This window comes from Penaeus japonicus, unplaced genomic scaffold, assembly GCF_977035675.1.
Source record: "Penaeus japonicus unplaced genomic scaffold, GWHDUDI00000001_assembly GWHDUDI00000004, whole genome shotgun sequence".
Taxonomy (NCBI): Eukaryota; Metazoa; Arthropoda; class Malacostraca; order Decapoda; family Penaeidae; genus Penaeus; species Penaeus japonicus.
The window spans coordinates 26,390,149-26,402,648 of NW_028234406.1; the positions used below are offsets into that span (position 1 = coordinate 26,390,149).

Consider the following 12,500-nt stretch of genomic DNA (forward strand, 5'->3'; position numbering starts at 1 on the left):
CTAAATCCCTCTATGCCCTCAACTGTAAAGCAAAAATATATGAACTGTGTATTTTAACCATTTTTCTACTTTTTTTTATTTATTTATAATTTTTAAGCATTTTACATTATTATACTAACACTTTACATAGCATTTATATCCAGAATACAAGATGGTTATGATAAAGAAGTTTGATATCCTGAGACAACCATACACATTCGACAAAATGTATGGCAGAAATCATTTGCATCACGGCAAAGGAATTGCTAGTGCACAGTGGTCAGCTCGACCTTAGCATGCATCGTTCTCTCTCTCTCTCTCTCTCTCTCTCTCTCACACACTCACACACACACACACACACAAACACACAAACACTGCGCTCGCCTTGTGTCAACCACAGTGACACCGCGGACAGAAGCGTTACCAACGCACCCAACAGTGCTTGGTTGCTTGCCTGCCTGCTTGCCTGACACCACCACCACCACCAATACCAACAGGGGCTTCTCTCCACACGGGTTACCTCGCTGTGTGTGCGCGCGTGGCTCGGCCCTCTATTTTATTTACGACTACGAGAGAGGAAATAAAATGAGGGGAAGAGAGGGGAAGGAGCTGGGAGGGTGGGGGTGAGTGGGGGTGGCCCTTACCCCTTCTACCGGCCTCTTTTCTTGCAGGAATCACCCGCGAACACAGTATTGAATCAAGATACGGCTATAGGATGATTGACATATGCGTGTATGTATGTGTACGTGTGTGACTTTTTGTAAAGGGTTACTTATCTTTAATTAACATTGGGAGGTGTACCACCACACTCCTCTATCAATAACCCTGGTACACACACCAACATAAACACACACAAATACACCCACACAGTCAAGCCTGCACAAGCGCCTCTTCTTGTCTTGCATAATTGTGGCACTAATCAGGTCACCTCTACCGTGTCCTTGGGTCAGCTGTCAAGTGAGAGCCATGTGGTATGGAGTTAAAGAGTGTGTGTGTGTGTGTGGGGGGGGGGGGTTAGTGGTACTTCCCCCCCTACCACCACCACCACCATCCAAATTCTCCACTCATCTCCTCCCCCTCCCCGCCCCCCTCCCTCCCTCTCTCCCCAACATACACAGAGACTACCTCTCTCTCTCTCTAAGACAAGTCTATACATAAAATCTGACCTTGCCTGACCTTGCCCGGGCTGCGTCAGTGGGCGGAGCATCACACAGCAGTGACCAGTGCAACATAGGTCATCTGTGCTTAACACTGAAGGAAACAAGATCTGCCCAAAATGATGCCGACGGAAAATAATAATAATAATATAGATATATATATGTATGAAAAAACAGTATATAAATAATGTGACAAAAAGAGCTTTATAGCCTTTTTTTCTATTTTTTTGGTCCCCATTTTTTTTTAAATTTAAGAGAAAGTCCATTATGCATTGCTCCTCCCGCCTCTGCAATCAAAAAAGGCATATTCTACATTTCTGGAAAAGCTAATGAAAGAATCATGAGCAAACCATGTAAGGTCGAGTATGTCAACAAATAAATAGGATACCCTACCCTAACGACCAACATACTGGCGTTTATACTTCGAGGAAAAAAAAGGTACAGCATTTATATACACTTGTAAGAAGGGGAAAAATCGTGGGATGGAAGGATCGGGATTAGGCTGTCCACGTACTATTCTTTCGACTCCGCTCTCATTCTCCTCTTCCTTCTTTTCTCTCGTTTTATCGTGTGTTTTTTTTTCTCCAATCCTACCTTGTACGCTTAAAATACCACCTCTCTATCACCATGCTTCATCGCACACGACGCTAACTAAAACAAAAAAAAAGAAACAAACCAACATATTCACATATCTAGCGACTTCCGGAGTCCTCACGCCCACAGAAACATATGGGCGCCACATCTCTCTTTCTCTCACTCTCATCCACCTTTTCGTACTTTTGTCTTTGGGGGTATCAATCCACATATCTTGGGGCCAGTTTCCCTCCATTTTCCACATCCACATTCTCTTGGCTTGCATCAATCCATCCACCTATCATCATTCTCTCTTTGTCCCTCTTCGTATAACATCCTCAATCCAAAATATTAAAAAAAGTTAAGCAAACAAATAAAAGTTTGATAAAAAAAACAATAATTGAAACTCTTCCGAGACAATATTCTTACATTCACTACGGACTATAAACACTGAACACTTTCATTTTCGATCTGCCGGAAATTCCTCGAGAAAAATAGAATATTTACACTAATACTGTTGCCCGGGGCGTTGCTTTCTTACGCAAATATTTTTGGAAAACCGCCGTCCTTTTTTCTCGCCGCTTACCGTTCGTCAAGAGGAGGCCCCTTCTGTGAACTCGGACCAATAGCCTCCACTCCTACTCTTACAAGTCCAACTCGCAGCTCTTGTGGCAATGCACTCACGAAAATCCCTCCAGGAAAGAAAAGGAAAAAAAATAGCTATATATATACACAGAGAGAGAAGGCTGCGATAATAAAACTCAAAAAAATAATATATATGCAACACAAAAAAACTTAGTAAATGATTAGAAAGAAAACATCTTCCTCTTTTTTTATTCTTATTTTATTTTGGATTTTGTTTTTTTGTTTGTTTTTTCTTAAAGAGGAGATGAACACGAAGTGAAAATGAGGATGACTCAGCTGAAGGCACCAAAGAGGCGACTCAATGACTGCCCTGGTTATGACTTTTATATATAGAGAAACTTTTTTTTGGTATAGTGACAAATGATGGAGTGAGGAACGCTTAGTTTAAGTTCCATAATCAAAATGTTTTGTCTCTTGATTAAGTGTTCTATGATCTGAAGGCATGAATAATGAATGAATTGAATGAAGAAATGATTGACATTTAGACTATATTAATAAACCCATTACAGTATGAAGGAAACACTCCACTATCGCTTCTTTCTTTGAGATCTACATAAAACGTGTGACGAAAACTTGAAAGAGATGAAATCTAAGACAAGACGAGGTCAGCCAGGGCTTCCCCTGATGCCGCCGACCCCCCAGAGGTCAAAGATCACGCGTCAGGTCACCTCCGGAGGCGCTGGCATCTTCCCTTACCGTCAGCTCTCCAGCTCAGGCTGACTGATAGCTCGGAGGCAGAAAAACAACCTCTGTATGGCGTTTTTTTCTTGACTTTGTTTGTCTTCAAAATGAAAATAAAAGACGAAATAAAAAACTTGAAAGGAGCAAAATGGAAAACAAACACATCGCCAAAATCAAGAAAATGAGTCGAAGCAATGAAGCAAACGGTCCCGGTGTCCGAGAGCTGCGCGACGTGCGTGCGCGCGTGCGTGCGCTCCCGCAAGCATCCACCTCTCATCTCTTTCCTTCCATCGACAGCCCGAACCGAGGCTCAGGCTAAGGGGTCGCCTCCATCCCTCTATCCCTCCATCCCGCGGCACAGGTAGGCCTACGCTAAACTAACCTCAGGGTGGGAGGCCTACTTTAAAAAGGGGGACTACACTATGGTCAGCCACAGCCGTGGAACCTCTCGTTCTCTCTCCGCAATAACTCGTATGGGGAGGGAGGGGGTGGGGGTGGGGGTGGGGGCGGGACCTAGCGAGGGAGTCCCGGGAGAATGTGGAGGGGGGGCGGGCGGGGCGGGGTTGGAAGTCCTACTGGAGGCCTTACAGAGGGGGGGGGGGGTCAAATCATCTGACTGACCTGCCGTCCTCGTCCACATTTCCATTTCAAATATTTCCCTCGCGTTCAAACACACTACTACAGCGTGATATGTATATATAAAATAACAGCACGCAATCATGTAACAACACAATCCACAGAAAATACATTTTTTTCATCTTTTTTTTTTTCTCTTAACCCTTTCTTCCATTATCATATAACAGGTCATCATGTAACAGCATCTACCCGGGACCTGACCTCGCCCCGATGGCATCCCCCGAACGAGTTTTTTTTTCATATTTTGAGATTGCGTTGGCGGTTCCTCACGGGGGCTGGCGGGCGCGGAGCCAAGGGATCACAGCTCGAATGCGCGGACATTTTTTTCATTATTATTTTCCTGAACCTGCATTCTCCTGAAGCCTTCGGTTGCATTCACGTCCAGTGACAGTGACTCAATCAAAACTTTTTTTTTTTTTAATTCTTTTACTGTGCATTAATTTACACGTTTTTCTTCTTCGATTTTTTGAACAGTGAAGATAATTTTCTTTTATATATGTATATATAAAGTCGGACTCATTAGAATGCAGGCCCACGTAGTTATCACAGAAATGGTGCTGTGCCATAATAACCTTTTTTCAATATGGCGGTTCGAGAAGTTTCCTCCCCGCTCGCCGTTTTCTCTCTCTCGAGGGAACTCGGCGAGCGGAGACTATAAAAACAACTCTGGTTACAATAATAATTATAATAATATAATAATAATAATAATGATAATAATAGTAATAATCACAATTACACTGAGTGTATTCTCTATACAAAAGAACTCACTTGTCATTACTTCATGACCATCCAGAGAAGTTACATCACTGGGTGTCTTTTAATTAAATAGAACTGGGTAAAAATTATTACGTACTGGAGCTGTGATCCACCTGCGCTCTGGTCATTTGTGCTTATAGAAAAATACAGTACTTCGAAAACATTGGATTCCAAAATAGTATTCAATATAATATTCAGAATGATATCACTAGATAAGCAAGACTATGTTTTATCTTTCTTTCTTTATGCAATCAGTCAAATTTCAAAAATAAAAAAAAGGAAAAAAAGTTGAAAGTTTCAACTCGTCTCACGTCAACATATCCAGTATCAATTTTCAGGAAACAAAAGATAAACGAATAAAATACAATAAACAGAGAGAGATAGAAAAAAAAGAAACATGAAAGGCATAAAAGTGATTGTTTGTAAATAATAAAGATCAAGTTGAGTAGCTGTTTTACACATCATGTCCAAGCTTCATCCACGGGAACACATGTATCACATAGAAGTGGACTACCTAATTGAAAAGGATGAGTCTGACCCGTGCCCCACATGCGTACACACCACATTGATACATACTATTTACTTAAAAATTTACACAGCGCATGATTAGAATGTAGTAACGTTACACTAATGTTGATCAATGAACTGGATGGCTATTTAATAACGATTTGCAGCGAACTCATACATTCCTAGAACTTTGTACCTTAGTGAAGATGGGCGTCTACTGCCCGTGGACTTTTATACCATTGACGAATAAAAGAAAAGACAAAAAAAAAGTTATAATAATAATTCTACTATCCTACAGCAAGATAATATGAATGATTCTTCCATCGTGGGTCGCTCCAGGTTTAACCAGCTTTTGTGACAGCTGGTGCTGGTCCAGCTCGCCAGGTGGCCAACACCCTTACTTGGTTCAGGTGGTAACCATCATTAACCAACCCTTTCGATAACTCTTCAGAACTCTTGTTAACACACTAGCGTTTTTCTGTTCCGTAACTAGCTACAAGCCTCGTCCGGGAAGAACAGTCCCGGACGGGCCATTCTACTACAACTTGTTGGTTTCCATGACACATACACACACGAAAGATTGAGAACGTGTAAAGCAGCACCAAATTTTATATTTTTCTTTATCATTATTATCTTTTTTTTATTTCTTTTCTTTTTTTTTAAATTGCTTGCCAACGACACCTTTCATAAAAAAAATCTCAGTTTTTTTTCGGTCGTCTTCAAAAAGTATCATTTAGAACCTCAGGTGTCTGGAGTGACAGTCGTACTTTCTTCTCGCAGATGGTGCGGCGGTCGTGCTTCTTCCGGGTCGTCGCGGCTGTGCATGACGTTTCTGGCGCCGCTTCTTGCTTCCTCCGAGCGACGACGAGAGACTGGATGGGACGAGAATTGCTTTTGTCGATTCGATTGTCATTTCCCTCTTCTCGTTCTCCCTCCACGGTGGTCGCGGCGCTGCGGAAGTCGTTGGTTCGTGGGCGTTTCTCCCCCTCGTCTGTTCTGATCAGACGTCGTGGCTCTTCCACGCGTCCCCCATGGGAGAGATAATCGGCGGAGAAGACCTCTCTGCTATATTATTCTTTCTAATACGCTCTCCTCTTCCTCTTCCTCCTCCTCCTCCTCCTCTTCTTCCTTCTTCATAATCGCCATCGACTCGCCTCCCAAGACGCAAGAGTCAATCCGAGGCAGCATGTCCCGACGGCGGTAGCGAGCGGTGACGTCAAACAAACGACCAAATTGGAACGTGGTCGTCGTCACCGTTGTCGTGGTCATCGTCACCGTCGCGGTCGCCGTCGCATGTTTTCCGTGCGGGCCAAGGTGTCGGGCGGGGCTGGAGATTGATGGGAGGTCGACCCAAGTTGAATCTGCGGGAGAGAGAACAGAGGTCGTTAGGGTGTGCCGAAGATTGGGAGTCACTCGCTTATAATGGTGGAGGAGAGACGATGAGGCGAGGGACAGATAAAAGAAGGAGCAGATCAAACCAGTCTATAGATACATGGAAGTCACTTCACATAAATATAAGAGTGACTGAGTGGTTATGTATGCGTGTGCGTGTGCGTGTGTGTATGTGTGCGTCTCCACTGAGGGAGAGTTGGGGTGGCTAGAGGGGAGGGAAGGGGGGGCGGCGGCGGCGGCGGCTATGAAACCATGTGGCTAACCTTAATAACAGTTTCACCCAAAAGGCCGAAGACGCCGCTGCCGCTCGTCACGGAAAATAATTGCCCAACTGTTCCGGGACACGTGACGCTTTTTTTTCTCCAAGTATGGGGAGGGTGGTGCTGTTTAATATCTATCCATCTATCTACCTCGAGATATGAAAGGTGAAAAGTTACAAAATGCGAAAAGATTCTAGCGACCGGATTCCCATGCGAGACGCCATATCCGGCGCATCGAAAGCGGAAAATGGATCCGTATCAGAGACGGGATACCGGGGAAGAACTTCCTCTTCCTTTTATCCGCTGTCCTACCTCAATATTTCTTCTCCTCTCTTCTATTCTATCCTATCCTCATCTTCCTCTTTCATCCTCCCTCCTCTCGTCTTTCTTCTTTTCCTCCTCCCTCCTGCCTTCCCTCTTTCTCTCCACCTCCACCTCCTCCTCCTCCCGTCTATTCGTTAGAGGCAAAGCAGCATAAATAATCTTCTGGTCGGCAGCTGTTTTCCCTCGGGGATTTTGACGCCATCTGTGCCACTTTCTCCGGCGTCGCGGCACTGGCTGCTGGCTGGCTGGCTGGCTGGCGGGTCAGTCAGGCAACTGTGGTGTCGCCGATCGCAGCTGTGCCCTCACCCCACCCCCTCCCCGCATCCCCCTACCGACTTCCCCCTCCTCCCTCCAACTCCACCCACATGTACTAACCTTCCCTCTACCCTCCCCCACATCCTTCTCCCTTCGCAAATCCCTACGTGGCCTTCTTCCCCACCCTCCACCCTGACGTCTTCCCCAATAACTCCCTACCACCTCTCTTCCGTCCCTACCCCCACCCCATACGCACACATTACTCTCGCATCGCCGTCAGTTATTGCAATCGCATAACCACGTGCACTTAAGCGATGATCAAAAACTTGTTAAAATTAATTATAAGTGTAATTCAGTTTGCAACAATGGGAGGGAGATAATAGGGAGAGGTGGAGAGAGGGGGAGGGAGGAGGTGGGGGAGGGAAGGGAGGGAGGGCGGAAGAGGAGGAGGAAGAGGAGGAGGAGGAAGGGTAAGGGAGAAGGAAAGGAAGAAAGGGAGGAGGGAAGGGACCGAAGACACGGAGAGGGGGGTGGAGGGAAGGGAGAGGAGAGGAGAGTAGAAAAAAAAGGAAAACAAAAACAAAACAAGAGAAAACGAGACGAGAGAAACAAGAGCAAAGCAGAAGGAAAGAGAGAGTCCCTCCATACGGCGAGAACTCCCACTCCAACCAGCTGCGACGGGAAAAAAGTCACAGGAACGGAATTAGCGGAAACATGCGCGGCGAAACAGACGAGCGAGAGTTTCGACGGCGAGGAAAAAGAGCAAGTAGTAGTGCGCACGTGTTCGCGTGAGTGTGTGCGTGCGTGCGTTAATGCGTGCGTCACGGACGGTTTCTTTTTGCGCGTGTGAGAGTGACTGGGAAAGTGGGAGTGGGAGGGAGAGGGTGAGCGGCAGTAGGAGGATGAGTGAATGAGTGAGTGAGTGAGTGAAAGAATGAATGTATGCTTGTGATGTGATGTCATGTGATGTGCGTGTATGTTTGTATGCGTTCGAGGAAGCATTAACAGAATAAAGAGAAATTAGACATTGCAGAGTGGGCAGAGGCAAAGAATAACCGCCACCCCTCGGGAAAACGAGTCAAAAGCGGGTGCGTAACTTTCGTCCGTCTCTCGCACTTGATAGTATCTTTTTCATGATTGATATGATAGTTGCAATGGGTTTAATCGTTATTATCGGGCATTAGCATCAATTTCGACTATATTTAATTAAGTTAATATACACAGTCACGAAAACCTACCAACCCCCCCACCCACATCCTCCCTCTCTTTACCTCTACCTACCTCACTTTCTCGCCTCACCTCCCCTCCCCTTCTCCTCTTCCTCTCCCCTCCTCCCCTCCAGTTCAATCCCCAACCTCACTTTCTCGCCTCCCCTCCCCCCCCCCTCCTTTCATTCAGCCTCGTCCAACACGACCCTCTGACAATAAACAAACTCACAACGACCCTGTCTTGCCTTCCAACATGGCGGCCGCGGCGAGCTACGAAATTCCCACCGACATCGCTCCGCCCGTCGCTGCTTTACCTCGCGTGCTCCTGCGCTCTGGGGTTTATTTCGGCTCTCTTTTATTGTCTTTTTTAAATTGCATTTCTTGTGTGTACACACCAACGCGCCATTTTGCTTCAGATCCTACTTCTCGAAGGCAAAGGCGTTGCTGGCTCTTCGCCACACACACACACACACTTACATGCACAAACAAACAATCACACACCCAAGCACACACATATATCGCGCCCCACGACACACTCCAGATGTCACGTGACAGAGTTGGATGCTCAAGGGGCAACAGTGCGGGGCTAAATGACAAAGGCCATGTGTGAAAGACGAACCCTTGTCCCTCCCTCCCTTCTCTCCCCTTCCCTTTTCTCTCCCTCTCCCCTACTCTTCATTCTTCCCTCACACTCTCCCTATCTTCCCTTCTTCTCTCTAAATTTTCCTCCTTCTCTTCTTACTATCTTTCTTTCCCTTCCATTTGCTTCTCCTTCCACTTTTTACCCCTCCCTTCTTTCCCTTAACCCTCTTCTCTCTCTTCCCTTCCTCTCTTCTTCTCTCTAATCGCTCCCTTCCACTCCTCCTCCCCTTATCCCCCGCTCTCCCCTGGCGAACATCCGAGCTACGGAGGAGGAGGAAGGGAGGGTAAAGGGGAAGGGAGAATGGAGTTGGGGTGTAGGGGAGAGAAGGGGAAATGAGGAGTAGAGGAGGAGAGAAGGGGAAGTAAAAACAGGAGGAGGAAGAGAGAAAGGGAAGTGAAAAGACGAGGAGGAGGAGGAGGGGTACGGAGTGAGAAGAAAATGAAGAGACGAAGGAAGAAAAGGTGGGCGTCCTCTGGTCCTCAAGACAAGGAGCCTTCTCATGGGGGGAGAGGCGAGCCGGGTCCGCCTCACGAAGGAGCATGGAAGCATCTCGAAGACAGCGGTGGGTGGGGAGAATGGGAGAGGAGAAGGGGGGGGGGCAGGGAGAGAGGGACAGGAGGAGGAGGGAGGGAAGGTTAAGATGAGGGAAGAAGAGAGGGGGGAAAGGAAGAGGTGAAAGGGGGGGGGGGGAAGGGTATACGAAGAAGAAAAAGAATATCTAACGAAAAAAAAGAAACAGGAGAAGCACAGAAACAAGAAAATGGGCGCCATTGTTACAGACAAAACATCATGGCTTACTCGATCATAGAGTTGAAGAAAAAAAAACAAAAAAAAACTATTCTCCAAGTTGGGCAGACGCGCGAAATATGATTCCCTCCCCTCCTCCTCCCCCCTCCCCAGTCTCTCTAACCTCTCATCCACTGCCCCCTCCCCCCTCCCCCTTACCGACACAGACCGTAAGTTGAAGTTGTCTATCACGCCCATCCCCATACAAGCCGGCCTGGCACGACGCCCACGCCTACTTCGCGTATTTTGCTGACGGAAGAGAGGAGAGGAGGGCAGAGGAGTGAAGGGCAGAGGAGGGAAGAGGAGAGAAGGGTTGGGGAGGGGAGGGAAGAGGAGAGGAGGGTTGGGGAGGGGAGGAAAAGGGGGAGATGAGAGGGAAGAGGAGGAGAGAAGAGGGGAGGAAAGAGACGAGAGAAGAGGATACGAACAACATTCGATTGGATATCTTTAAAAAAAATAAAAACAGCAAAGAAGAGAAGAAAAATGAGTAATTTCCTCCCGAAAGGGAAGAGGCGCCGAACTTTCTCGTCTCTCTTTAAGAAAACCGCCGAAAACTTTTAAGGAGAGCCATCACCTCGCTGACGGCTGCCCAAGAATGAGGAAGCGGAGGAATGGGAGGAGGGGAGAGAAGGAGAGGAGGAAATCAGAGGAAGGAACAGAGGACGCGAGGAGGGAGGAATGGAAAGGAATGAGAGAAGAGACAGGAGGAAGGAAATGAGAAGGAAGGAGGAAGAGAGGAAGGAACAGAGGACGCGAGGAGAGGAATGAGGGAGATGGGGGGAAGACAGGAGGAAAAAAGAAGGAGGAGGAGAGAGGAAGGAGGAGAGAGAGAGAGAGAAACCGAACAAACACAGAAAGCGAAACACAGCCAAGCAGAGAAAAACAAAGCGCCCTCAAGAGAAGAGAAAACACGCCCCTCCCCCTTCCCCCCAACGGCCGAGCCGCCCTTCATCGCGCACCTGGTGTCCCTCCCGCCCGCGCCGACCCTGTGACCGACATCCCGCCTCCCCAGTCTCCGTCAACAAACGTGATTCAGTTGTTTTCCGACCTATTCCTCTCTCGCTCTGGCTCGCTCTCTCTCACTCTGGTTCTCTCGAAATTTCTTCCTCTCTCTCTCTGCCCTGCGCCGTCCCTCTATCGGAAAGGTCGTTAACTTTTCTCTCCCTCTCTCTCTCACTCCTCACAATTATCGCCCTTCCCCTTTTTCTCTCTCCTCCTAGCGTGCTGTTGCTCAGCTCATACAACCAGAGCGGAACACTGACTATGCCCCTTGCTATAACCGCCTCGACACAGGTGCATTTTGCACGTTCCTGTCCCCTTTTAACCGTTTTTACTGTGAATGTAATTTGAACTATTTTTGAGTTGCTATGTACTTCAAAACAGAATTTTGTTCTGCCAATGTTCGTCGAGCGTAGCTTCTTTCTTGAGACCACCTCTCTCGATTGACCACGCCCAGTCTCCTGCAGACTGACCGCTCGCCTTCGCGGGCATGGCACGTCGCCCCACTCCTCTCCCGGTGCCTCTGCCACGCCTATCATCTGTACACCACGCTTCCAAGTACCCGTAGAAATAGGGCTTCGACTCTGTCACAATTTTAACTCTCACCACCACCTGTAAGCTGCAACTTCTGCAGCACCACCAGTAACATACAGGTGGTACCACATCAATCACCACATCTTTTACACTTGCTACCTCACCTCTGCAATGGGCGGGGGAAGGGGGTATGGTAGGATGATGAGAAGGAGGGGGGTGAAAGGAAGGGAGGGAGAGATATAAGAGGAAGGAGAGAAGACAGTGAAACGCGATCGAAGGCAAGAAATATTTGCCACCTGCATCTCCCGAGTAATTACAAGTTGCATAAACATCTATCAGTGAAGATAATGATACCATTACTTGCATATACGCCCCCCCCTCCCCCCCCTCTCCCCGTGCATCCGGGTTGCTGTGACATCCCTTGTTACTCCTCCCTCTTCCCCTCCGCCTCCCCTACCCCCTTCTCCCTCCGTATGCCCCCCACCTCTCCCCTACTCTCTTCTCCTTTCTCTAACACTACCCCATTCTCCTTCCCACTACCCCCTTCCCCTCCCTCCCTCCCTCCTCCTCCTCTTCAACTCAGCTGGGCCAGGATCATCATCATCTACGCTGCGTGTATGTAAATCTCCCCCCCCCCGCTCCTGCGTTGAGTCATCCGCGCCCACACAGGGCCCACCATTGTACCCCCCTTCCTCCTTCCCATCCTACCCACTGCGCCCCCCCCCCCCTTGTAATCTCTCACCCCCCGCCATGCAAGCACATGCACACATGGTTGCATTCCGGACTTTCCGCTTTCCCACACCCTTTGGAGGTGGGGTAGGGGTGGGGGGGCATGTAGGGGTATGGAGGGGAAGGGGTAAGGGTAGGCGAGTGTTAGGGGTAGGGGTGGAAGAGGGGTGGGAGTGAGAAAACCTAGGATCTGACGCCCATGCGAGAACATATAGTGCGCGCCTCAACCTACGTTTAAGGCCTGGCGCTATCTGCATGCATACGCCCACGGTTCACGCCCACATTAAAAAAAAAGAAGTCAATTTCAAGTCTGTGACTCACCCCTCGAAGTTGCATCCCCCCCTCCCCCCCCGCTGCTCATTCTCTCTCATCCTCTCTCTGTCCTTTAAATTTTGTTACTCTTAGATCACACGGAAAAAAGACAAGATAAAACGTT

The 12,500-nt window shown here is 47.8% G+C and overlaps 1 protein-coding gene across 1 annotated transcript in view; it reads right to left on the reverse strand.

Annotated features, from left to right (window-relative positions):
• Positions 1-12,500, reverse strand: part of LOC122252161 (uncharacterized) — a 53,246-nt gene that overhangs the window by 439 nt on the left and 40,307 nt on the right. Inside the window, exon 2 of the mRNA XM_043014483.2 lies at positions 1-6,295. This exon is cut by the window's left edge and continues 439 nt beyond it. Coding sequence (XP_042870417.2) covers positions 6,151-6,295 — 145 coding nt within the window. The 3' untranslated portion in view covers positions 1-6,150. The remainder of the gene's footprint in view (positions 6,296-12,500) is intronic.